Source organism: Coturnix japonica, chromosome 6 (assembly GCF_001577835.2).
Source record: "Coturnix japonica isolate 7356 chromosome 6, Coturnix japonica 2.1, whole genome shotgun sequence".
NCBI lineage: Eukaryota > Metazoa > Chordata > Aves > Galliformes > Phasianidae > Coturnix > Coturnix japonica.
The window spans coordinates 15,041,011-15,067,928 of record NC_029521.1 but is presented as its reverse complement, the minus strand read 5'-3'; the positions used below and the strand labels follow the sequence as shown (position 1 = coordinate 15,067,928).

Here is a 26,918-nt window from a genome sequence, read left to right as displayed (position 1 = left end):
CTGACTGTAACTTAAAGCTGAGCTCTATTCAAAGATGATCAGCAGGAGTGACACAGTGGTTTACTGCTGAGGTCACCGTACAGATCACGCAACAGGTGATAAGGCCTGAACTTCCTTGCCCTTTCAGAGACCAAGTGAGGATGTAGCAATCTGTTATATGTTCTAAATGACTGAAGAACAGAGTCATATCACTGGCTTGGTCCTGAGTCAGATGAGTTGTGCTTTGGGTCCTGGGAGTTCAGACACAAATATTTAACCATACCTTTCGTGCTGGCTGCTCAAATGGCATGACAATTTGTTGAACCTCCTGTATGACAGAAGTTGTGTCTTGCAGTTGGTTTCAATCAGCTGAACAGTACCTTTCGGAGATTTGACATTGTCAGTTGGTAAACTGGTCCATCGTCATTTTTCTTTGCAGTCCTTATGAACTGACTAGTACTTATTCATGTACCAGCCTCACAGTCATAGAGTATTTTTCATTCCTTTATTTCTATTTTGTCATCTCTAATCAGCCAAAGCAGGAAAGAACAGTGATGTTTTTTCTCTATCAATGCTCTTGTTTCTTCAATTGTAATCCTTTATATAAGCTGCGTGTGAGACAGCTCTGCATTTTGGGGACAATATGCCTTGGAGCAGGTGGGCAAAGCTGTCACAGTCATTCCACAAGTTGATCTTTTAGATACATATAAGCATAAACAAATTGGTTAGAACACAGACACAGGTAGATAAGCATTTGGTTACCACCTATCCTGCTCCAATATTCTAAGTTTTCTTATAGCATTCATTAACACAAACAAGGTAATCACCAAAAGAAAAATAAACCTACCCATAATAACTCTCAGAGGAAAATGCATGGCACTAGTGAATTAAAAAGTTTAGCTACAGATGAAAATCATCACAGTGAAAAAGGCACCATGCAGCTCACAGGATGTTTTTTTTTTCCCACAACATGTAGTTTACAAACTCAGCAGTGGCTCGGAACATGCCTGAGAAGGGCTCTTCTGGAGCACCTGTGGGTGAGATACCCAATAGTAAGTTACTTTTCAGGTCTAGTTAGTATGTCTCCTATGAATTGCAAGGGAAATAGCCCAAGAAGCAGCTTCCCTGTTTCAGACATCTTCCTCCATGTGGACTGAAGAGACAAGGAGACAAACAATGCAAACAGCAAGAAAACAGTCGTGGATCCCAGGGGTTCCACTGCAACATGAAACAGGGATGTTGGACCAAAGGAGGGCTTGATGCTGCATCCTGGAAATCTCCCCTTGTGTATGCTATGGTTTAAAAAATAAAGTGCAATACAGTGCAAAGGCAATCAATAGCTTCTATTTCCTCTGGATTAAACATCACTGGTTAGATAAAAGCAATAGCTGCTGGCAAACTTGGATGAACTCCTTTATTTTTTAATTTTTTGTGACCTCTGTCAAGGTTCCACTTTATTCTACTGTAATATCAGAAAGCAGAACAAACATTAATCATTAACAAATGTCTCATCAAAACTCATAGTGCTTTCATACAATGTTTGTTCTCTACTTATTGCTTTTTTTTCTTGGATGCTTGCCCTCAGGTGCAACACTGCACACATTATATATTTAGCTACAAGCCAATACTGGATAACTTCTGTCCAGTTGGATAGCATTTAACATCTCCATAGATCACAGAGTTCCAGGTTAAAAAGCATAATCTAACACACAAGAGCTATTTTTCAGCTGTAGAACACATAGTTTCCACTAATGATTAAAGACCCCATCCTGAATTTTTTGGACATCTACACAAAGTATTACTCTGACAGTTGAACCCAAATTCTGAAGAACCTGTTAGAGCAGCAGGGCAGAATTGCCTCAAGGGTACTGGGGAAAAAATCCTCTTCTGGATCTGACCTCTTCTGTTTCTGCTTAAAGAGCAATATTTGCTGTATTTGCTAGGTTAAGTTTTATCCCCTGGTTTGCAGTTACAGTTCAACTTGTCAAAAACTGCTTTCAGCTTCAAAGCAGTTGTACAAATCACTTCAATGAAATACTTTGTCGGTCTCATCAAGTCGTCAAGTCTACAAGCAATAGTTCTAACACAATACTGGTCCTTACTTTCTCTTAACTGCTTTACCTTATGACCTTATGGAAGTTTTCTCTGCTGAAACATCACCCTCTTGTGGCCATCTTGCAAATCTGTCAAAAACGAAGAGAAGCAAAGAAATGCTGTATTATTTTTCTTAGAAATTTCCAATGCTTTGATCATACAGATTCCCAGACTCTCTGATCGCATGTCAGTTTGTACGTGGTGTGAGGTTCTCACATCAACCACCAAATACACCTATGAATAAGTCGGCAGTTCTTAAAAAAACACATACAAATACAACTGCCAATGAAGCCTCACTGGAAAGACAAAACAGATGCTGAGCTTCTTAACTATTAAGAGGTGGTATGGGGAAGGCTAGGAAGCTCCATGCAGACAGCACTCTCCAGGGTGAGGAAGTGTAGAGGTAATGAGATTTTACTTGCATGTAACCATATTTATCTGACTACTGTCACACAGTCCCCCTGACTGCCTTGACCCTGAAGAGTGAGAGAGTACCTGCTAATACCAGCTGCACAGATGCTCACTTAGAGGACATTAATCCACTTTAGTTGTGACACTGACAGCATCCTCAGCTTTCAGACATACCTTTGGAGACTTGAGAGGTGCTGCTCACAGCTTACAGCTAGTACATGTGTACTTCAGAGTGGTGTTCTGCAGTGACCATCTGTTTAATCATACATTTCCAGTTCTCTGCCAAGCAGAGGACAAACCATAACCTTTTTGCATCTGAGGTGCTTTTGCTTGACTAGCAAGTCTATCTCTATGTGCAGTATCTTCTGTCCAAACAGGGCAGAATATATATCAAATTCTGCTAGGAAAACTTTCAAGTTGCCATGATGTCCAAAGCTGGCAGTAGCACTATCATATGCTGCATGGTCCTAGGCAAACCATTCCAGGTGGCCGTGCTTGAGCAGGGGTGTGGAGCGATTGTCTTCAAGATCCCTTCCAACCTCAACTATTCTGTGATTCTGTGAGTGCACATGTTAGGGAAGAAACTCTGGCACAGGGTGTGCTTTATATATTGAACAAATATTACAGGTGATACACTTGTTTGTTTTAAGCAAGACTTATAGCTCTGAAATATGTTCTCCATTACATGCTTTCCCATGGCATCAAGATAAACAGCTGCCTCACTGGGTCTAAGGCATCCACAGTATCAAAGGTTATAAACAGAAAACAGAGCAGAGAGCAGTGCAGTTCTTCATGGTCCATTCAGGTGGTTACACAGAAAGGCTGCTACAATGATCCCAGTGACAGAGGATTCTTACAACACTAAGAGTTTCAGTGTCTCAAGTGTAATGTGGACAGTATGTATTAAGGAATACATAGTTATAGATAGTGGCTGCAACACATCTTAAATACAGCAGGGCTGACCTGTATTCAGTTCAGTACTCGACTTGGTTTGTCTCCACAGGGTCTGAGAACATGGTACACATCTGATAAGGGAGAAGACTTGCATACAATTGCCAGCACGCTGCCATCACAGTATGGAGCCTGTCTGTGCCACGTTCCATTCTGTATTCACTACTTGATTGACAGGTTATCTGACAAAAGAATAATTTATTTGACTTGCTGACTAGTGACAGGACAAGTCACTGGCACATAGAGCTACATATCCGATTCATCAGATTCATCACATAGACAAGATCACAATGCTCTGCACAGCACATAGCCAGGCTTGCACTCTAACACTGGGATGCAAATCTGCCACCCTTTCACATTGCCCCTGCACCTTGCCATAGCACAGGGCCAGCTGCTATTCTGCAGTGGAGAATAACCCCATGTTAGCACTTTCTATGTACTTCTAGCACCACTTTCCAAGAAAAAAGTGGGGAATCAAAGAAACCACTAGGCTGGAAGAGCAATGGTCTTGTTTCAATCCCAGGTGAGCCTATCCTACTAAGACTTCCAATGGCTATTCAGCTCTAGGTTCTGATCATCAGGAACCATTTCCAACCTGATATGAACTATTATGTTTTCTGTTCTGAAGAGCTGGACAGGGGTCAGGTAAGGGGACTTGCAGGGGATCAGGGATTACATTCCCACACATGTGAATACAACATATTGCAATGAAATTTCCAATTTGTTCAGGGAGCAGAGGATCAGAGTAGCACCCTCACATCAGATTTTATGTAAGCAGCAAAGGATCTGTGATCCTCCTCCACAATACCAAAGAAAAGGGATGGTACTGTCAACACTGGTGAGTCTGACTGAAACATGCTCATCTCTTGTACAATGACAGGTGTGTGAAATGCTGGAGAAACAGGACTTTCTGCCACAATGTCTTATTGTTGTTGATATATTGCACTTTTGAGCATTAAAGATCACAAAGAAAACTACTATCATTCAAATATCAATTTCTAGGCATGAAAGTGTTAGGTGTGTGTCACTACACCCTCTTGTTGGGCTGGAGGAGGTTGCTTTGGTAACAGTATTAATATGTTTAATTAATTACACAGGTAGAAAACTCATCAGCGAACAAAAGCAACACAGACACAGATGCATGGTTATCTCTGGGAGACTTAATCCTGTTAATATATTGATACTCATTCAAAAAAACCTCTCTGAGTCTACATCAAAGTCATCCAGAGTAGCACTTTCTATGTTAAAACCCAGGACTTTTTAAGCAATGCTGAAGGCACTCAAAGTTCTTGCTTTACTGTTTTTAAATACCACTAGGGAAAACTTGACCATCAACTCTTTATACAGTGGTTATACAACAACAGGTAGAATCATGATCTTTGGCATAGTGGCACCTGACTAATCATACTCCCAAACAGCTGGTACAAAGTTTGAACTCTATCAGTACTTGTACTGCCCCCTACAGGAACACGATCAAAAACCAGCCTCACCTATGTCAACAGGTCACTCAACTGAGTCAACAGGTACAAAAAAAACAAAAGCCCAAACTCTGCCTGGATGTTCAGTAAAAAGGTTTCTGTTCAATTAGCAATTTGTAGTACTGTTCATCTGGTAGAGGAGTTTTCTTTGCTGGGCATACCTCTTCAAAAATGAATAGGATCACAACTTCTTTGGGAAAGTAAAGAAAGGATATACTAATTAACTAAGCACATGTCAAAGCGGTTGAAAGTTCACCAGAGGTCAGGACAGTCAAAGGATATAAATGCAGCAATACTTGACACAAGAGTTTAAAGCATGTTTTCTTCTACAATCTCCAGTAACTGTGAAGTGTTTGTCTTTATTAACAGACCCTTTGAAAAATAAAAATACAACTTATATAATCTTTCCAACAGGAATTTGTGAGATTCCAGAGAGACAAATGTACCAAGTTGTTTTATTGTAGATTTATGATAACTAGTCTCTCTATTTTAAACAGATAAAAATGCATTCCAAACTTAAAGTGTTTTCAATACCATGCTCACATCTCCAGAGGCCAATCTTCTCAATACAGAGCTCAATGGAAGAAAAGAAATAGGTTTATGTCCTGCTGCTACTAAGTGAAAATGTCCTTAGAGTTTACGCAGGGCTCTTCCTTCGTAGAATGTTTCATGTTGAACAAAGGAATAATGGAGGGATATCCAATATCAAAATATGGGTTAGGGACAAGTTTCAGCTTTCCACTGCGGAACTGAGGCAACTGAAACATTACAGAAGAGGAAAATATCATTCAGCCTCAGGCCTGAATACAGCCAACTGTATTCAATAGATTAAAAAAAAAAATTACCAGTCTTATGTTAGCTGTTACCAAATCCTTGTCAACATATAAAACTGATGTTGAGCAACTCAGAGACCAGTCTGACCCACAGCCCAACTCCAACGCGAAGACTGTTGCAGTTTCATCGTTTCTCCAGTTTTTTGTACTTGGCTTCTGCAGAAAGAAAAAAAACAAAACAAACAAACAAAAACCAGCATTTTAGGACTGAAAAGGAAAAAGATTTGAATCCTGTGCTCTGCTATACATCCTGAAATCCAATTGAATGTGGATGAATCACTTGGGGCCATTTTCTCCCTAAGCATTTGGGCAAACCTAATTGAACAATGGGTTTTTAAGAACTAGATACACAGGGTGGACAATTGACATAAGCCAAGGGGACTTAGATATCTGGTGGAACTTTATACATCCCTCAATTTGCAGGATGAAATATTTGTCTTGAATATTTGTATCGGTCCACACTCCAAAAAAGGAATTAAGATTCCTTAACAAGCTACAGTTCAATAATACCTATATGAGTCTATCTCCTTATAATTTCAAATATTATTTTTTTTAATCAACATTTTCTGCTTCACATACACTTGTAGTATTTGTTATTTTGAAAGTGGATCAATACTATGCTGCATGGGCAACTCTGCCACTCAGACTTGTTAAACAAAGCAGGAGTTTACTTTGTTTTCTTAAATCTCCTTACAAGGGATTAAGCTGCTACATAGTAAGAGCAGAAGACAATAGTTACCAAGTTTTTTGGAATATGCATCCAATTTATAGGCTGCCTGTTCCAGAGCTGCAACCTGCTCCTCAATTAGGTTGATCTGTTCCAGATACGGCTGAAGAGCAGCATCTTTAAAAGCCAGAAAAATAATAGCTGTTAGTTCTTACTAATTCAATTCCAATAAACAGTTCACATTTGAAACTATTTCTCCTTATGTTCTTCAGATCCAGGCTGGATGTGGCTCTGGGCAGCCTGGTCTAGTGGTCGGAGACCCTGCACATAGCAGGGAAGTTGAAACTGGATGATCATTGTGGTCCTTTTCAACCCAGGCCATTCTATGGTTCAGCTAAAATACTTTAAAAGCTCCTTCCTTTTCCCACTCCCAAATCAGGTGGTGATACTGACAGACATATTCCAGCAAAATACTAAATGTTTAAGAGTCTAACACTGTTAGACTCAACACAAATAACAATACAATGTATATCAAAAGTAGTGTTATTTAATCCTTATTATTTCAAAATCTGGGGGTAATACAGCACCATAAGTTCTCTTAGTTTAGTCTATGTAGTCTGTAGCTGTAAGGAAATACAGAAGATTGGCATTTTCTAACATTATACAGCTCCTAGTCTTCTTTCCTTCAGAACCCACTGGAAGGTAAACCATCGACATCTTAGATACTTCAGCTTCCATACAAGAGTGCAGTTAATTATTCTCCTCCCTTATTTGTTTTACTTACATTTTTGATTTAAATCCTTCAGATTTCTACTGATGTTTATGGCAATATCTTTCATTTCTAGGTACTTCAAGCTAGTCAATTTGTTCATGTTTTCCAAAAGCTTGTAGTCTTCACTGGTGGCTTAAAAACAATAGAGTATATTTTAATTAAATGCTGGTGCCATTTGAACCGGGTACAGACTTTTCTAGAAGCCAAGAGATTTCAAAGCAACAGCCAAATACAGTAAGAATAGTTTAAATGGCAGTACAGGTATTGGTATAATGCTGTACGTGTACGTAGATTGAGCTTTGAGCAATCCCAGTACTTTCTCAGCCTCACAGACATCCTTGCCTATCGCAGCAAAGTCATTCTGATTCAGAACCTCAAGGCAGAACACCGTGATGTTCAGAAGACAAATCACAAGGTTTCCGATTCCCTATTTTATGCTACAGGGATAACAGATCTTCTACACACACACAGTAATTTGGAAGGATAATGGTATTAGAGATATCAGCAGCCTTAAGAAGTATCTCAGCTCAACAGGTATTCACTTAAGTGACCACCAAGTCTTTCTTAGCAGGAGCTTAGATTAGATGATCCACAAGGCTACCTTCCAAGCTCAATTACTGTCATTGCCTGATATAGAAACAAAGCAGTCAGACAACACTCTAACCTTAAAAATAAGCATATGAAGCACCTAGGTCAAATAGAACAGTTACCAAATGTTACGATTTTAACTGATAAACAACTTTAAAAACTTTACAAAGGTCCCATGGTGCACTGATCTATGGCAGTATCAGTCTCCAGAAGCGAACATTTCAGTTCACTTTCCACAGTTTATTCCAAAGCACCAGTGCTGGAAAATGTATGTACGATCTGTGCTCTCACTCAGATGTGAAATAGCTACATACGTTCTGCTCTCAGTTCTGCTTCTCTTTCTGTCCTTCACCTACACTTCCTCATAATATGCTGTCATGGTTTTACATGATGTTATGATGTGGAATACTGATAGCAAAATTACAAAACCATGACATACGCACAAGCCTCTGCATTAGAGAAAAATAACTTGTTCTGGTTGCTGATAAACTGAACATTTGGGAAAACATCTGTAGTAATCTGGGGCTTCATTAAGTCACCAGTTCACTAATGTCAGCATTGTTAGCAATCTAGCAAAATTTAAGTCTTGACCTGCCCATTTTGCCAGATATCACAACATACAGTTTATACAACAACACAACAGAGTTTCTTAAGGGAAAACGAAAAGCAACAGAAATGTACTTGCAAGTCAGTACTGCGATGCCTTACCTGTCAGTTCACCTGTTAAGTACGTGGCCATTTTGCTGAACATATCCTTACAGAGCTCATTGATGTCTGCTTCTGCAGGTTCCTTAGCTTCCTCTGCTGTTTCAACAGCAGGATCCTCTGCTCAGGGTACAGGGAACAGACATTACAGGGAAAGTCAAAGGGAAGTCAGTAGGAACAGACACAGCCCATAAGAATCAAACAGACCCACTGTTGGGGGCTATTTGTTTTTATGTTGACAACACCTAATTTCCACACAAATCGTCTCCTTTACACTACAGCATAACAAACCGCGGCTGTTTTCTTAAAGGAGCGTCAGGGTTATTTAAAAGCACTTTAGGAGCTGACCAGAAGCGGCCAACACACATGGACATCCCCGCCCGCAGCGAGCCCCCAACCCAACCCAACCTGCTGCCCCTCCCTATGCCGGGCTCAGGCCGCGGCCTGACACCCCCCAGCGGCCACACGGCCAAGGAGCAAACCCGGCCCCATCCCCCGGCTTCTTACGCTTGGCAGGCTGCGCTCCGGCCTCGCTCAGCCCCTCCGCTGCGGCCGCCATAGCGGCAGTCCGCCCTCCCGCACCGCCCGCTTCCGCCGTCGCCCTCGCGTAAGGCCGCGGTCCCGCCCCCTCGCGGCGCATGCGCGACCAGGAGAGCGCCGGGATATAATAATTGTAATTCTGATTAATTCTAAGGTGCTCTTCTTGCTGGAGCTGCTGGCACCCAGTAGGCGTCACTGCAGTTACCACAGCTGAGCTAGGTGTCTTTATCAGCGCAGCCTTAAGATACTGTACAGAGATGGTGCTGTTAAACATGAAGCCTGCTAAAAAAAAGATTTGCTACACAAGTACTTTGTTTAAAAACAAAACGAAACAGTTTTTTTAAGTAGTAAAAGATTTCTTTCTTTTTTTTTTTTTTTAAACATTACAACAGTATTACATTTCTCACTCTTAGGTGGTATGGCTTATATTACTGCTCTTTAGATCTCATCAATGTCCCAACCCCTGCCACCCAGCAGCTCAAGCTGCCCAGTATCCCATCCAACCTGGCCTTGAATGCCTCCAGGGTGGGGCAATCACAGCTTCCCTGGGCTGCCTGTGCAGTGCTCACTGCCCTCTGAGTAAAACATTTCTTCCTCCTACTACACTGACATATCTCCCATGGAGTAAATACAAGAAGCATAACCATTACTGCCTGGCACCAAGAGCTCATTCTCCTTACAGACTTCAAACTTGAATGCATCTCCAACACACTATGAATGGTCTCTGGCTCCCCTCGGGTGTGATGGGCACTCACAAGGGGCAACGTATCAATGCATAAATGTCTTCAAAGGAAAATATTTCTTTCTGCCTGTTTCCTTTACAAATTGGCCGCAGCAGCTCTACAATATAGAATTTGATAAGTACCTAAGGAGTGGTGAGAATAGGCTTACCAGGGACAAAAAAAAATAAAATAAAAATCACCTATGGAATCTTAGAGTAATACATTTCTTCTTAACAAACAAAATCATACAATCATATGGAAATCATGCTCCAGAAACAATGGGGCAAAATTCCCATCTTAAGTCCAGTAAAGTCAGTTGAAATCTTTGGCAATATCCTGTAGGCTCTAACAAGCTTTGTAGTTTTAAGACCTGAGAAGCTGTAAAGCAAGGCAACGCAGGAATTTATGTGAACTTTTTCATAAACCGGAGTTTGAGATAGGCAATGAGGAGGAAGATGACAGTCATGCATAAAAGAGCCACTATGTTTTCCCACATTGCCATGTTGGTAGGTTGGATTCCTTGGCTGATCAAGTAATCTTCACCAGAGCACCTGCAAAAAAGCATGGGGAAGAATTTGGTATTACTATGTTGTGCAAGGTACCATAGGTTTTCAAGCAGTTACTTTTGTTTTCCTGTTGCACGAAGGTTCCTCTATCCATAACTGCAAAACAGATGTGGCAGAAACAGACTAACTTAATCACTACGGGAAAAAAAAGCTTAAGGGACAAATCAGTTTCCCTGGTTCTCATAATTCTTCATGTGATCCCATAACATGCTAATTGTTGCTCACAGATAGCCAGCAGTTTGAATAAGTTGAATAAGCCTCAACACATCGAACTGTGATATATACAATAGCATTTAGTTTCACACAGCAATTGCTGGAGGCCCATAGTAGGAGCCTGAGGTCCAAAAGCTGTAGAAAGTCTTCTAGTACTCTTCCAGTAACATCAGTTTACCAGTTCTCTTCCACATGTCATGGCACTGGCACTGCTACAGCTCAATGCACCAGCAGACAAGAGCATTTCCAATAAAGGAATTGGTTCTCTGCTGTATCTGCTGCTAGGTTAGTATTTACAAACAAGCTCTGAAGGACAGGCGTGTTTCTGATCACAAGTCTGTTTTCCACTACTACTGTGGTTGTGTACACACTGTATTTCCTCTGATAAGTGACTCTGGGATTTGCTTAAGAAAACTGATAACCGAGGGCCAAGTTATCAAAAACAAAATTTAGCTAATGTGCCTGTTTTTAGGAAAAGTTTCATCCCTACTTCACTCTGGGATAAATGGCTACGTAATCCTAAAATATATTATTTTTTGACAAATTCTTGAAGAGACTGGCTCGTGAATAGTTATCCTGTGAGTAATATAAAGTTCTGAAATAGTCTGGCTAGTCTTTAAATAAGCTGTTACAATTCAGACCCAAGAACCTTCATGAGGTAGACGTACCTTGCTCCTGGAACAGCTGGTGGACAAGCGGTTGCATTTCCCACAGACACTGTAACGTTTGGTTTGTCACCACAGAAGTAGAGATCTCTAAACTCATTCACTTGAAGAGCCTAGGGGAAAAGAAAGGTGTCAGATTTTTCAGAGATAAGGATCTAGTGTGCTAAAGCTGAAACAGCTCAAAGGAAACTGATAAATAAAAGACATGTGTCATCGGTCTTGGAATCATATGTACCTTTTAGGTTTGAACTGAGTGACTCAGAAAATAAAAACAGTTCCCAGCCCTTATTTTGAAGCTCTTAACTACTACCTTTCTCAGGATCTGCTCCAGGTTCAACATGCAGGATGGTTTGGTGCCTGAACTTGTGGCTTCAGTTATTTTTCAGTGATGTATCTATGGATTTCTGTCTTGCCAGCTATGTGTCCCCATTTACCCATTTTTATCTGAGTCCATCTGCACTTTCAGACAATCCAGCACCAGCACACTGAAGCAGGAGGGCCAGTCAGTCAAGGCAAGGAGTGAACTGCTCCCTTGCACAGGTGACCTGGGCTACGTGCAATCTTAAGGAGCACTCCCACATACAGCAACTGATAAAATACCTGAGTGATGCCCAAACTTCTCCAAGACACAGCACTGCAATTACTTTACCTACAGGAGACCAGTGCTGCATTCTACTCACAGTAAGGCCATATCGAGGGATGCTGAAGTACTTGAGCCAATTAAGCCAGCCCATTACAGAAGGGAGGTTTACAAGGAGGCCAGAAAAGATCTGAAAGAAAACAAGAGACTAATGAGTCACAACTCAGTAAACTGCAAACACTGCAGAGATATTATAGCAGATATATATACACACTACAATAGATGAATCTCTTCTCTTCATAGTATTATGCCTATGATTACAAGCTGGCAGAGGTTAAGTCTTTGACTCCAGCAGCAATAAAATCACAGGCACAAGGCTGATGAGCCACTGGACTGCAGATTCTAAGCATGCTTAAGGCTGGCTCAGTACAAAAGACAGCCTTCTCAGTATGGATCATAAAGCCATCCGTGCTCTGAAAGCTGTTTTGTCCACCAGAGTAGCACACACCCTTACAAGCTGTACTTACAAGCATCAGGACAAAACAAATAGTGATGAGCAGATTGGCCACAGCCACCACTTCCATCCCAGCACTGATAGCCAGAGACATGGCTGTAGCAGTGTAGGACACCATTACCAGGGTCAGCATGAAGAAGAAGAATCGGCCTGCTACAGCTTGAAATCCTGTCAAGAAGCAGAAAGAAAAATGTCCAATAAAAAGCCATATCACAAATCCCAAAAGAGGGACCCCAGGACTCCCACACAAAAAGCAAGAAGAAAGGCTTAGTTTGGAGTTGGCAGCAGCTGTGAATGCTCTAAAGGTCCCAGAGAGGATTACCAAAAGATATGGACAAGCAGGTCCCTGTCTTAAGATTGCTTGTCCCTCTGACCCCAACTCCTCAGGAGTTATGATGCCAAGCATTTAAATCAGTTGAAGGTTTAGTCTGTTTTAATTTATAGATAGAGGAATTAAACTCCAGCTAAGTGAGATATCAAATGTATTGAAAGATAGCAGGTTCAAGGAAAACATCAATTCATTACCAATCATCCAGTAAGTGATGCATGAGAATATGATAGCTGGAGCAGTTCTCATAGGCAGCAGATCTCCTAACATCAAGGCCAGGAAGTAGGCAGACACACGATAATATCCGCTGGTGTACTGATGGCTGTGAGGACAGGAAGGAGGGGAGTTGCACAGGTTTAGAGCTTATCTGAGAAGCAAGCTCAGTAACATGTCTGGTTTATCCTGATTCAGTTTCTGTTCTTTCTATCACTGTCTCCACTATGTGCAAAGTTGATTATTTTCTCTATGCTATCACTTCATACTCTACAGCAAAGGCTGATCCAACTCATAGGCCTACGTAGTGATAGTGGGAGCAGTGTGAGGGAAATGCATGGGAAGTTATGTGACAGCTAAACAACATACTGGGGAAAAAAGCTCCAAACACTTTGTTTAAAAACAAGCCTGAACACAAGAGCAGAGGTAAGTATCAGATTTATTAACTAGAGAAACAGGTCATCCAAAGCTCATACAACTGTTTCCAAGAAAGAATGACTACCAAGAATGGGAAAACACCTTACAGACATGAACTCATCTCCAGTTCACAGAGCAATCAAATGTCACAGTGATTGCTTTGCTGCTTATTAGAGCTCATGAGAATATTCTGTAAGTGATAAGGTATCAAAATCCCCACTGACACAGCCAATAAGCAGAATAGAATGGCAAAAACTGCCAGTACGGCCAAGACTCATTTCCGAGCAGCCACTAGGGAAAATGCCAAGCATGAGCAAGCTAGGGGCAGATGTACACACATCTAAACTAGCACCTCACAGAAACACTGCACTCATTTTCCAGGCACAACTCTCCAGTTTCCTCTTTACTGCACAGCACATCTCTTGCTCTTTTACACCATAAGCTGGAGGCTACTCCAAACTACATTTCTGACATACATATGCATATATGTACTCATTTATTTATACATGCTTATTTACATACACACACATACATAATGTATTTAATATAGATGTGTGCATATACATAGATACAACTGGTTTTTTAAGAGCTCTTATAAGCCAACTAGCAGCCCTTTTCTTCTGATCATCCTTTGTAAAGATTTTCCAAGAACTCTCCCATCATCTTTGCAGAGTCTTATCACTCTGGGATCATTGCAAAACACTGTTTCAACCCTGCCAGCAAAAGGAGAGGCAGGGTCCATGCAAGATTCTCATGCAGACTTCAAAAACAGCCATTAGCAAAAATGAAAAAGACACTTATCAGTAAACTATGACACAGCAAGCAAGTAAAAGCATTTTACTTTTTCCCTCCTTTCATCACCTCTTAGCATTTCAGCTACTTGTTTTACAGACTCATTTAGCATTTCTATTACATTTTGATGTTAGAAGAAGAAATGAAATCTCAAGTTCTGTTGGGCAAAAATCTTTTTGGTTAGCCTGTAAGATATCCCTCCCTCCCCTCACTGTGGGGCAAGAGGGGGTCTAAGAGCATCACTACTTACACAAATAGTTTTTTATCTCTGATGAACAGCTCAATTGCAGAGACACTGGAAAAGCACTGGTTTGTGGTGACAAAAAACAAGGATCCAACCCTAGAAAGCAAGACAGCAGTCCAGAAGTGAGGAAACAGCCAACACCAAGTCAGCAGGTCTCTGTATCTATGCACAGAATGGAAATATTTAATTGTGCAACTGTAGATCTTATCTGTAAAGCCAGGTTTATTCCTTACTCATTCCCTGCACATCTCCTTCATATACATATGTGCAAACTCAATGGAACTGTGGTCCCTCCAGGACCTCGGGCAATATCATTCTGCACTGCATTCAAGCTGGTGAACCCAACCCTCCTCTGCAGTCCAGACAGAGCCCAAAGCCTTCCCTGTGGCAAAAACCTGTCTCCTAGGAACAAAGAAATAAGCAAGGTGTGGGTTTCCAAACTTACCGATTCTGAATGCCACTATCATCCAATTTTACTCCAAAAAAAATGGCCCCCACAACCAAGGATAGAATTATAGTCACTGCAATCTAGAAGTGAAAAGAAGATGGGGGAAAAATAAATAAATAAAAATAAAAAGAGTCCTTCAGATGGATAAATAGGTACAAATCACCAGATAGTCATTAGGATTTACACAGAGTTTAAAATCCACATCCATCTCAAATTGACCTCTATGACCCAGTCACTATTAGAAGCCTTATGCTAAGTTTTCCCAGTCTATCCTTTTCCCTTTTTTTCTTCCCCTGATCTTCTTTGGCTAGCAAAGGCTAGCAGAAGCACACTACGAATTACCCAGCTTGAAATGTCAAGTGAGCCACAAAAGGAATATCACTCTGGAAGCTGCTCATGTGAGTCAGATAATGGCGCATTTTCCCCACTCCCTAACATTCAGTGCAGTAGTCCTGCTGAACTAGAATGGAGATTCTCTTTCAAAGACAACCTGAGTGGTAGTGGCACATGACCTTGTTCCCCCAGAACAAGACTGTTCTACACACTGCAGTCTGTGAGACTGAGAGCAGAGGAAGTCAGAAACTTCTACTACTTGTTACCAACCTGTGCAATCGAGGCTTGTGGGTTCCTGATGAGGTTTTTCAGGGAACGCTTGGACACCCAATACAGCTGTGTGAAGAATCCATTTGCATAGGTAATCTCATGCCCCTTCTTGGATATTTTTCTCTTCTTTCCCTGTTCAAGTTCCACTTTCCCCAGTGCTTCCTTTGTACTCTCATATAGGCTGGAGTTGAGATACTTCTGGTGTAACGTGTCTACCACACTGACGGACACATTCTCTTCTACCCCTCCATTTTCATTGCTCGCTTTTAAGTAAGAAAAACAAGATATGTGATACCCCACGAACACTTACCTCAAGATACGGCCCATCAACAGAGGTCCACTCCAAGGGCTGGATGAAAATATAATTGGGAATGGCTACAGAATTTTCATCATTCAAGCCTTAGCTCTGAGCTTAGGAAGCTAGTTGAAATGAGAAGTCCTCCCTGCAGTTTTAATTCAATCTAACTCAACATCAGCCTGTTCTCTGTGGCACAGTTATGACCACAGTCATGGAAAAAGCCACTAAAAGCCTTCACTAAATTTTAGTGAAATCAATAATTTACTTTGATTCATTTCCCTGTCCTTGAAAGGAACCATTACAAACACTTTATGCTCCTTTAAAATCCTTCAGTCACAAAAAACTGAAAGCACTTCCAGAAAATATTTCCCAGCATTTCAGTCACTGTATTGCTGGAAGAGGTTATTCTCTTATTTAGTTCTAGTATTTCTTGCTGCCACAACAATCCATTACTCCCATGCCTATCTGCCCTCTTCTCTGCAGAAGTTCCTTACATGACTGAAACCTGCCTTCACTCAGCTGCCTCCTGGGCATAAACAATTCCAGTTTTTTCTGTCTTTCCTACATGTTTTACAGACTAATATTTATCACTGTTAACCTATTATTGAAAGAAGAAAAAATCCCTTTAAAGTTATTCTGAGATATTTAAAGAAGCCCAAAGCAAAGTAAACCTGTTGGCAAAAAAATAAAGACAGTAAAGTGTCCTCAGATTGGAACAAACTCAGAGAGTAAAACTTTGCCACCACCACATGTAGCTTCCCTTCTACAAAAGCCAATGGGGAATTTCTCCTTGACAGTTTACCTTTTCCTGCATCTTCCTTGTGATCTTCCTTGCTTGCTGCCACAGCAGTTGAATCACCATTTATGATGTCAAGGAAGAAGTCAGCTGGGTTGTTAAATGGTTCACATTCATATCCTAGGAAAAAACAAACAAACAAACAAAAAAAACCCAGTAAGAATAAATTATAAGAACCCACACAACACGCTTGTACTGTACAGCTCCTATGACTGCACCTAGACTAGACTGGAAATTCACTACACATTCCTTTTACTTCTTCCCCCCCCCTGTTCTAACCTAACACTGTTCAGATCATTTATGTACAATATATAGTATCATAGTGATAAAACAGCACAAAAGCTTGAGCCAGCACTGGGATTAGAACCCACCCGCAATTCAAACTCAGTAGCTGTTTACCTTTTCTCATAGCACAGAAGACTTACCAATAGAGCTAAAATACTCCAGGGCCTGTTTTGCAGGACCATGGTAAAGCACTTTACCCAAAGCTAATAATGTCAGACTGTCAAACAGCTTGAATATGGAATAGCGAGGCTGATGGATGGAAAAAATGATGGTTCGGCCTCTTCTAGAGAGCCTGAAATAGGAACAAAAATTATCTCAAATACATCATTTCACATTTCAGAGAGGTCATACCAGCTAAAGCAAAAAACAAGTATCTGAATCCAAGTAAGACCCAATAAAGCTCTAGTTCCCTCTTCTCCCACACTGTGTCAGATACTGTCTGCAAGACCTTCAAGCATCATTTCAAGAGACTGTTGCTATAGTCCAGGTAGACAGCGTATGATGTTCTCTGTGGCTAGCAAAGGTTAAGCTCACAGCTATATTTACACTGTCCTTAATTTTTTTTCTATGGCAAGCTTCCATTTGACTAACAGGAGAGATCCTATTGTATTCAATGGCACTGCCAGGCTTTACACAGCAGGCTAGGGAAGTCTGGCCAGTTACAATTTCTCTTAACTCTTCTACTGTTGACTTACTCTCTACTAAAGAGAAAACTAGTTTTCTCTCATGTCTGCCAGATGCACTTCCAAGTGCTTTAGTGCTGATGCTCAAAAAGTATCCCTGCTGATTAAGACCCTCTATCCACAAACAGCAGAATAAAACATTCCCTCAGGAAAAAGAAATAAATAACATGCCACAAACCCAGAAGGAGTGTTAGGAATTCATTCTCATTATGTGAGATTAAGATTACAAGGTTTGACCTCACAATCTACCACTCTGTGGCAAAAAGAAGTTGTCCAAGCTACATCTGCTTTTTGGGCTTCAATCCAACGCATGCTGTTAAAAGATACACATCAACCTCAAAAAGCCTTGGACAAGAGCCAGATAAAAAGTCAACTACAAGTCTAGTAGTCTAACTGTTTAAAAAAAAAACTGTAATTACTCAGTTATTATACTCAGTTAAGCAGCATTCATTTTTCATATAATAAACACAGAAATTCCAGCAAAGCCCTGAAAAAAAAAAAAAAAAACCAAAAAAAAACCCCAACTCTTACTTCTTCAAGAGGATGAGGACAGCATTGGCTGTGCTGGCATCAAGGCCTGTAGTTGGCTCATCCAGAAAAAGCACTGGTGGCTCTGTGATGAGCTCCATCCCAATGTTGGTTCTCTTCCGTTCCCCTCCAGACACTCCACGGATCAACTCAGTTCCTACCTACAAGCAGAAGTGAGGCATTTGCAAAGATTTGCTATGGTGTTCAGGACACCTATGAAAAGCAGCTCTTGAACAGTTTCATCACAGGGCCAAAGCAGATGATGGAACTGACTTCAAAGAGCACTGTGAGAGGCTGGGGAACAGTAAACAGATAGCCTCAGTTCCAGAGGAGCTTAGCAACTTTGACATTGGAAACAAGAATGACAGTGACAAGAATAGGAGGAAGTTTTACACTCAGAGGGTGGTGAAGCACTGGAACAGGTTGCCCAAGGAGGTTGTGGATGCCCCATCCCTGGATGCATTCAAGGCCAGGCTGTGTGTGGCTCTGAGCAGACTGGTCTGGTGGTTGGCAACCCTGCACATAGCAGGGGGGTTTGAAACTAGATATCATTGCGGTCCTTTTCAACCCAGGCCATTCTATGAAGAATAACAAGACCAGAGCAGAGGTAACCCAGGTATCCAGGGATGACTTTCACAGGTAGCTGACCTGCTGCCCAAGTGAGGCAAGTAAAGTGAGAGTAAAAATGAAGCTAGGAGGAATAAGGTCTGCACAGAACTTCATCACATCCCAGCTTCTCATCCCCCACAACTGTCAGTGCTGTGAAAACAATTCCCTCGTTTTGTTCCACAAAGCCAGGAAGTCATCAAGTAGATTTCCAAAGTGCTATGATTAGGCAACTGTTTTCCCTCTGCTTATAAAACACATTGGATGTGGTCCCAAATCTTCCCCTTTAAACAGCAAATATGCATACCTCTGGACTCATTTCATGTGTGTAGTATGGTCTTGTCCAGTTCCTGCTTAGCTGAGTGCAGCTGCACTACATACTCCATGCTGTACAGAATCAAGCAGCTAGTTTCCAGAAGTAGTATGTTTCTGAGACAAGAATTCTCACTGCTCACCTTAGCATCAGCCACTTTGCTTAATCCCAGCTCGCCAATTATCTGTGTGACTCGTTCTTCCTTCTCTTGAAAGCTGATGGAGCTGGGAAGCCGCAGGGCAGCAGAGAAGTGCAAGTTCTCCCTCACTGTCATTGTGCCCATGACAACATCATCCTGAAACCAATATCAGTAGACAGGTGAAAGCCTTGTTCTCAGCTACCTGACTGGGCGCCAGAGTCCCTGTAGTGGTAGAGTCACTGGATGAGCTGCTTGTGGATCATGGGGAAAACTGGGCTAAGTCATAACCCCTGTTTCAAAATATACAGGACACAAAATTCAGGGTTGCTCTCTAGCAGTCAGATGGAAGACACAACTCTACAGGCTCCCAGCTTGTGCCCAGCACCACCTCAGCATGCTTTGGGGCTCAAGAGTTCACACTGCGCAGAGCATCATTTTGCACTTTCCTTACAAGGCATAGGGCAGAGCAGGGAGCTGTTTTCACTGCTAGTGTTCAGCATTCAGGTTGGAGACATCCAGGGAGTCACCCAAGTCTGTTCAGCTCCCACTTACAGGCTGTAATTTGCTGTGGTCACAAGCAACTGCTGAGCCCAGCTGCCAACAAGTTCCTCCCAGCTTTCTCCCTGGTCCTCAGAAAAGCAACCAAAACTATTGCACCAAGATGCCCCACATTTTTTTCCATGTTTCAAATATCCATTCCTCTTGAGCACAAAACTTTATTCCAGTTTCCAACAAAGCTTCAGCAGTCATGTGCATTTTGACTATGAAACAGATCTACCCAGCTGATAAACATGTGCCTACACCAACCTAGAATCACTATAAACAGAGCTGATGCTAGTTCTATCGAGAGCTCCATGCCTCTCCATCACCTCTTCTTAGGTATTGGAGTCAATTCTTCATTCCACCATATAGTGGTAGAAGGGATGCAGCACTGGACAGCTGCTGAGAAACATGCCTGTTAATCAGGTACCTCTCAGATCTGTGGAACTACATCCTTACGTGCAAGGCAGGAGTGTAACACATGATTTAGCAGGTCTATATGCTCATCTGCATAAAACGAATGTACACATTTATGCCTCCAGTTGTTTTTTGACACTCTGGGTCATCTTTAACAAGGCAATCATCATTATCTAGAGAACAGTACACAGGGGTGGGAGAGGAGAGCAACCATGTAATGTCTTGCCTGGTTGCCTGTCATTTCAAGGTTTGGTTCATTTGCTTGTGACAATAGACAGATGTCTTAAACTGGAGCCATCTGCAAGAAACAACCTGGCCATTGATGAAACACTGAGGATTCAGGGATCTTTGCCCTATGGGATGAAGATTCAGCATCAGTCTTATCATACGTCTGCTCAGAAGCCCCTCAGCTGGCAGCCTGCAGAAAAACTGCCTATTTCCTATCTGCCTGCAGTCAGAAGTCTGAATGGTTTTCACATTTGGCAATTCATTCACCTGCCAAGAATCCCATCCTCAGCTCCTCCAGGGCTTTGAGGTTCTATTATTGGTCCAGGCCCCCACCCACTTCCGCAGATTCAGCTGGCTTTTCCTGTCCGAGTGGAACAAAGCTCTGCCTCAGCTTGCCAGAATCAGAGGAAGAACAGCAAGGGTCTACTTACTTCCTAGAATTATTGTCTAAGAGCTGCTTTAGAATTTCATAAGAGCTGTTAGGTGTTGAGAGGCTCCTACCACGCAACCTCTTTTTTTTTTTTTTTAATAAAAATAAAAAGATTTATCTTTAAAATCTTCCTTGGAACTTGAGGGCAGAGCCCCAGGAAACAAGCACAGTGGCTTGGGCACCCATGCGGCTTTAGCAGGACCAACAACTTCATGCTTACTTGTAATAAGCAGTTTGACCCTTTGCCTTTCAAATCACAGGAAAACACTAACATCTCTTAGCAAATTAAGTCTGTAGGGATCATTAAATATTATTTAAACTAATAGCTCATGCTCTGCTCATCTTATGTGACAGAGCCCTGCCTTTCTTCTTCAGAAGCTGCTCCTGTCCCACCACAGCCCTACTTGCTCACCAGAGAAGATGCCATCTCTCATCCATGAATCACCGATGAGCTCCCCCGCAAGTAAATCCCTCCTCTCTTCTCATGGAAAACATTTTTTCACAGCCTTTTCACTAAAGCCTATGTGATGCCATCCCTCCCAAGGGCTCCCAGCCTCCACACTGAAGGCAGTTACTCACCTGCACAACATATCCTGAGATGCACTTGAAGTTTGGAGGTTGCGGGTTGCCATCTATGAGCACTTCTCCAGACAGGCCTGCTGGGTCCTTTCTGGCAGCCAGCACATCTAGCAGACTTGAGAGAAACACCAGGCATGAGGTTTTGCCATGACAACTGTTTTATCTCAACTGAGCAAGTACCACAAGTCAGCACTGCAGCTACAGCTGCTGCAGTACAAACACAGGGCACTCAAAGGGGCATCCTCTGCTCTGGGGCCTTCTGCAGGATTCTCATGTGCCAGGTATGCCACAGCAATTCTGAAGTACTCAGACCCTCATAGCTGCCAACCCCCTGCAGACATTAGGCTTGGACTCTGTATTAACAGCTAACCTCAGACACACACACAAAAGCACCCTGCCAAGCAGCTGCAGACTACTCTCCAGCCAGTGGAGCACAGAAGAAACTACTTTGATCTCAAGGAAATTAATCCAAATGGGTATAAACAAGACTGGAGTAAAGATTAATTTTAAAATCATTTTGTTTTAACATATGTCCGGATTCTCCTTACTACAAATTAGAGGCCAGACTGTCTGCTAGCTCAGTGAACACTGCCCTGACAAAGTCTAGAACTTGAAAAAATCCTGGCTGTTTCCTAGAGGAGAAGATCAAGGATCACAACAGAGACACACCTGTGTGAACCCTGACCATTCTCACCTGTCCCTGACCTTCTCAAAGGAAGACTGATGCAGCACTCTTTTACTGTGGTTACACAAGAGAGAAAACAACGTCAGTACTGGTTAGAAATAGCCTGCAAAGTATTCTCTGTGCTTTCATCCAAAGATTCCTAGCAAAGGCACTCCTACCATCAGGTCACATCCAGACCGGGTGATGGATGATCTACAGCAGGTATCCTACAGAATGACTTAACACCCTACTTCTGGAAGCTGTCTCCCAACCCTAACAGTCCCACATCCCCTTTGAACAGCTGATTGGCCATTTGAAGAGCAAAAGGAAGTACTCACGAAGATTTGCCACTCCCTGTTGGCCCCAGGATAGCATTCAAGCCTGGCTTCATAATGCCACTGGAAGAAGGAAAGAGTTATTTCCAAATGGAAGACTGTTCACATGTGGCTCATAGTAGAGGTAAGGTGTGAACAAAATGCTGTTGGAAGGAAAACTTCAAGATTATTAAAATCTTCTTAAATCTGGAATAAGAAACCATTTCTCTTTTCTCATCCCAAACTGCCAGTCAGAACAGAATCAGAGCTGTGCACAAAACGTAACCTACAAAATACAGAATAGGAGTTGTCTTCTTGCTGAGTTGGGTCTGGAAAAGAAGAAACAACAGCTCTCTGTTACTCACTTCTTCCCATCACAGCTCAGACCATAGTTAAGGAAATCTTCAGATCTTCAGGCAAAAGTGTTCACACAAGTTTGGTCCTAATTTTCTTACATCAGTGACTGACACTGCTCCAATTATATCCCAGCTTTTACGCCTAAAGCATTTTAGCAAGTGCTCACATGAACTGCAGGCTGGCAGGAGGGCAGTCATTTCTCTACCAGTACAGCTGGATCAGGAAGGTGACGACGTCACCAAATCACAGCAGCAGATTAATTTCCACCCGCCGGTATTTTGGTTAAGCAAAAACTTACTTAACATTATGAAGGATCTTCTTTTCCACAGTCTTCCGTTTACATAGGAATCCACTGGACTGCTTAACGGAGTACTGGATGTTATGGAAACTCACAACAGAGCCTCGAGGGGATCGGAGGGAATCTCGTGTTGGAAGAGATCGTTGGAAACCACTTTCTCCTTCCTCTTCTCCAACAGAAACGACACTATGATCAAGTGTGTCCGCCATCACATCCTTGTTACTCAGGTCAAACTCAACCGCATGAGGGTTTTTGAGGTGGCTGTTGTTTTGAGCAGTTCCCATCTACTGAAACAAAGAACACAAAAACACACAGGGAAGAAGACAAGTCAGATAAGGCTTGACTTCAGAAGGTGTCCTGGAAAAGTTCATGCACACCGTTCCAATCTTTACATGTGCCAAGTTTTCAAAGGGATGGACATCCGGGCTGGGAGACATCCAGCAGTCCCCAAAGGGGCAGGAACATTTAGAACAATACACACAACCTTTAGAAACAAGGCATGGATGCTCTTGAACAAGAGACACCAGCTCAAAGAACATCTAATGAAATTAGCCCATCTGAGATGATTACTGTCTTGCTTAACACAGTGGGGTCTCCAAATGCATGCTGCTATTCTTAACCTAAAGAAACTGAAGCTCTCTTCCATCATACAGAACATGCTTACTCCCCTACATACACCATACAGTGAAGAAAAGCAAAGTACAAACGTATACTGCAGAAAATTAAATATGGTATTTATTTGCAACCACAGGGAAATGTACAAACCATCCTGATTCAGGCAGATAAGCTGCTTCTGTAGCTTGGGATGAAGCACCTGGAAGAGAGGACATGCAAACAGCAAAGGGAAAGAGCTGTTCTCCCTGCCTCTGCATCAACCCCTGTATAATAAGTAGTGTATCAGTATCAGTATAACCATTAACAGGCACTTAGCAATGACTCCATTAGGAGTGTCCTAGCAACAGAGCTCCTCTGTCAAGGGGCTGCTTCTCCTTCTGTTGCTGTAACTGACTGAGACCAATCACAGAATCACACAGAACTGCAGGGGTTGGAAGAGACCTCAATAGATGGAGTCCATCCCCCTGCTAAAGAAGGTCACACAGGTAGTCATCCAGATGGATCTCGAATATCTCCATAGAAGGAGATTCCAAACGTCTCTGGGTAACCTGGTTCCACTGCTCCATCACCCTTACTGTTAAGAAGTTCTTCTGCGCATTAGCGCAGAACTTTCTCTGTTCAAGTTTTAGGCCATTACTCCTTGTCCTATCACTACACACCACCAAGAGAATCCTGACCTCATCCTTCTGGTTCCCATCTCCCCTCATACATTTATAAATACTAATCGCATCCCTCCCCTCAATCTTTTTTTCCCTCAGGCTACACAGACCCAGGTTACTCAGCCTTTCCCATCATATAGGAGATGCTCCAGGCCCTTTATTATCTTCATGGCCTTCTGCTGGACTCCATCTAGGAGATCCCTGTCATTTTAAACTGGGAAGCCCAGAACTGTACGCAGTACTCTATGTGGCAGAGTCAAAGAGGAGGATCATCTCCCTCAATCTGCCAACCATGGTAACACCCAGATACCATCAGCCTTCTTTGCCACAGGGGCACGTTGCCGGCTCATGGCCAACACGTTGTCCACCAGGACCTCTAGGTCCTTCCCTGCAGAGATCAAGCATGAGTCCCATCACTTGTTTACAAAAGTTTAAAGCTGTCGCACAAGAAAAACTTGGAAACCCTGCAGCCCCTAAGTTCTGTAGTTTTGTTGTAGACACCTTTTAGCCAGGTGTCCCTGCAGTCAAAAACCTTGCTATCCCCTTTCCAGGCAGCCACAGCAGGGAAGAGACAACAACATTACATACCTTTTCCAGAAACTGAGTGCAACAGGTTACAGTACCACAGAGCAGTCTAATTATTTACTTCACTTTTAGCTGCCAGCACAAAGGTGTTTATTGGAAAACTTACAATGTTAGTGATTTTGTGGAAAGCCAAAGCTGTCACCAGGCTAATGAAGAGCAAGGAGAAAGCACTAACGTTGCACAAAAACTCCCACTGCTGATTAGATGGGCTTTGTGGGAAGGCAGATGTATCCCACAAGTGATACTTTCCCTTCCATCCTCACCCACAGATGATTCTTTTTCTATTGCACACACTTCTTCTCTCCAAGGAAAGAGAGGGTGATAACCAGTAGGAGCAAACAATGCACAAAGTGGAGTATTTCTCAGGAAGTGAAATGGTCATCTCTGTAAGAAACCAGAGTTCCAAAATCCAGATTTCAGAAAACAAACAGAAAGACAGACAAGCAGACAGAAAGACCCCAAGCTGCCTTTTCCTATCATTTTAAGCCACTTGGATATGGTCCTGAGCATCAGGTGGCCCTGCCTGATCAAGTGGGCCTGGACCAGACTGTCTCCTGCCATCCTCAACCACTTGGCTTAAGCTCAAGAAGCTGCAGAGGTTTTTGTTTTTGTTTAAGTAAATGAAAAGCAGTGGAGAGGCAGAGGGGGAGGAAAAGATGGAACGGTTGTTTAACTTGGATGCAATCCCATACTTGGAGGCTGGTCATTCCTGGGAAAACCATGCTTGTGGGAAGTATGAAGGAGCTGCTGGTTACATCAGCACAAGGCAGCTTATATATGACAAAGGTTGCACAACACACTGGGAAAAAGAGACAGGACAGCCCATGACATCAAGGGCAAAGACCTGGTTAGACCTTTGAACATCTGACTGTCTTGTAAACCTCACATCTGTTCCCGAGAGCCAGGACCTCTGTTTACAACACCATAAACCCTTTTATATGTGCTTTTGCAAAGTTACTGAAAAGCACTGACAAGCTAAACCACTGAGCGGCTACAGGCTAGGATAAAAGAAGGCTGAAAGAAGGGTTGGAAATGCTCAGCAGAGGCTACAGGTGGGCTTTGGCAGCTGCACACCGTCCACGGCCACCCCATCCCTACCACGGCCACCCCATCCCTACCACCGCCACCCCGCGACTCGGTGCCGGTACCTCCCGCTCGCATCCCCACTCAGTACAGCGCCCCAAGAAGACAGCCCACACCGATACCTCCGGACCCCGCGGCGCTCCGTGCAGTGGATATGAGGCTATAGCTGCACTGCTGCCTCGGCGGAGTTTTATAAGCGGGTGCGGACGGCGGGGTTACATAAAGCAGCGGCAGCGAAGAATACCTACAACTGTCACGCAGTCCCGCCGACACGTGGGAGCTCTGAGCTCAGCTCGGCTCGGCCCGATCTGCCGCGGCTGCGCGACCCCCGGGGCGGTGCCGCCGGGCCGGGCCGCCCCCCGCTACGGGGGCCGGGAGCGGGAGCAGCCGGGGAGGGAGGGAGTGCGGCGGAGCCCCCGAGAGCGGGGGGCAGGGGCATCTCCCCGCGACCTCCCCCCGCAGAGTGGGCGGCAGCCCCGCTCTTCCCCCTGCCCTCCCTGCCGCCTTCCGTATGGTGCATCCCTTCGGCTGCGGTACGGACCGGCCTGGCGGTGCCGTTCTTCGAGAGTGCTACCCGGCCGGCCTCACCTCCGAGGCTGTGCGCTCCTGGGCTGTGCCGCAGCTCCCCCCGGCTCGCAGCTGTCCGTCGGCCGCCTCTCGTGTTCGTGCTCCGCGTGAAAGCGAGACGGTCGGATTTCCGCTGGTTTGCTGTCTGTTGCTCTGCAGCCGCCTGTTCCCAAGCACTATTGTCTCATTATAAACGAGCTCGCCCACCCCAGCCTCCGTGTTGGTGTGAGTGCAGGAAAGGCCCTGCTTTTATGGTTTCTAAAGATAACTTATATCAGTGCTGTCAAGTCGCTCTCTGTATTAATTACCTCCGACCCGACTGCACTCTGCAGCTCTTGTTGCATTTTCCTAACAACTGCTCTTGCTAGATGAGTCCAAAGCTCAGGTAAGGAGAAGCATGCATATGGCTACCCAATAAATACCGGCAATAAAAAATCCAAAGGTTCACCTGTCCCCGTCCTGATACCTGCCTTTCCCCCGACATACCGATGCAGTGGGCAGAACAGATGCCTGTACCTTGTGCAGCTGCTGGCAGGAGTCAAGAGCCAGGAGGGTTTGTGAGGGTACTGAAAGAGGTGTGACAAGGGCCACGGGTACACTCACAATGCAGG

General features: G+C 43.2%; 2 protein-coding genes across 16 annotated transcripts; both read right to left on the bottom strand.

Moving 5' to 3' along the window:
* Positions 1 to 470: 470 nt before the first annotated feature.
* Positions 471 to 9,121, bottom strand: BLOC1S2 (biogenesis of lysosomal organelles complex 1 subunit 2). Of its 6 annotated transcripts, XR_001556091.1 has the most exons (8): positions 8,986 to 9,121; positions 8,482 to 8,598; positions 7,198 to 7,317; positions 6,486 to 6,590; positions 5,759 to 5,902; positions 3,448 to 3,617; positions 2,101 to 2,162; positions 471 to 1,010 (listed from the first exon to the last, which is right to left on the bottom strand). XR_001556091.1 is itself a non-coding variant. In XM_015866732.1 (5 exons), exons 1-5 carry the CDS (start codon positions 9,116 to 9,118, stop codon positions 5,871 to 5,873), a joined length of 507 nt encoding a protein of 168 aa, XP_015722218.1. In that variant the 5' UTR covers positions 9,119 to 9,121; the 3' UTR covers positions 5,210 to 5,870. The 6 variants fall into 6 exon arrangements, 1 of the variants encoding a protein (XP_015722218.1); XR_001556092.1 differs by lacking the exon at positions 3,448 to 3,617; XR_004307672.1 differs by lacking the exon at positions 471 to 1,010 and having other exon boundaries at positions 1,547 to 2,162.
* Positions 9,122 to 9,738: 617 nt separating this feature from the next.
* Positions 9,739 to 26,918, bottom strand: ABCG2 (ATP binding cassette subfamily G member 2 (Junior blood group)). 10 transcript variants are annotated; one of them, XM_015866729.2, is made up of 16 exons: positions 26,824 to 26,918; positions 22,799 to 23,082; positions 22,168 to 22,227; positions 21,166 to 21,280; positions 18,975 to 19,127; positions 17,917 to 18,074; positions 16,843 to 16,994; positions 16,424 to 16,537; positions 15,324 to 15,586; positions 14,718 to 14,800; positions 14,279 to 14,368; positions 12,804 to 12,928; positions 12,292 to 12,446; positions 11,865 to 11,954; positions 11,188 to 11,297; positions 9,739 to 10,291 (listed from the first exon to the last, which is right to left on the bottom strand). In XM_015866729.2, the coding sequence occupies exons 2-16, from the start codon at positions 23,080 to 23,082 to the stop codon at positions 10,144 to 10,146; spliced, it is 2,100 nt and encodes a 699-aa protein (XP_015722215.1). In that variant the 5' UTR covers positions 26,824 to 26,918; the 3' UTR covers positions 9,739 to 10,143. The 10 variants fall into 10 exon arrangements, with proteins under 10 accessions (XP_015722215.1, XP_032301135.1, XP_015722207.1 ...); XM_032445244.1 differs by having other exon boundaries at positions 22,799 to 23,085; positions 26,824 to 26,884; XM_015866721.2 differs by lacking the exon at positions 26,824 to 26,918 and adding an exon at positions 26,329 to 26,545 and having other exon boundaries at positions 22,799 to 23,085.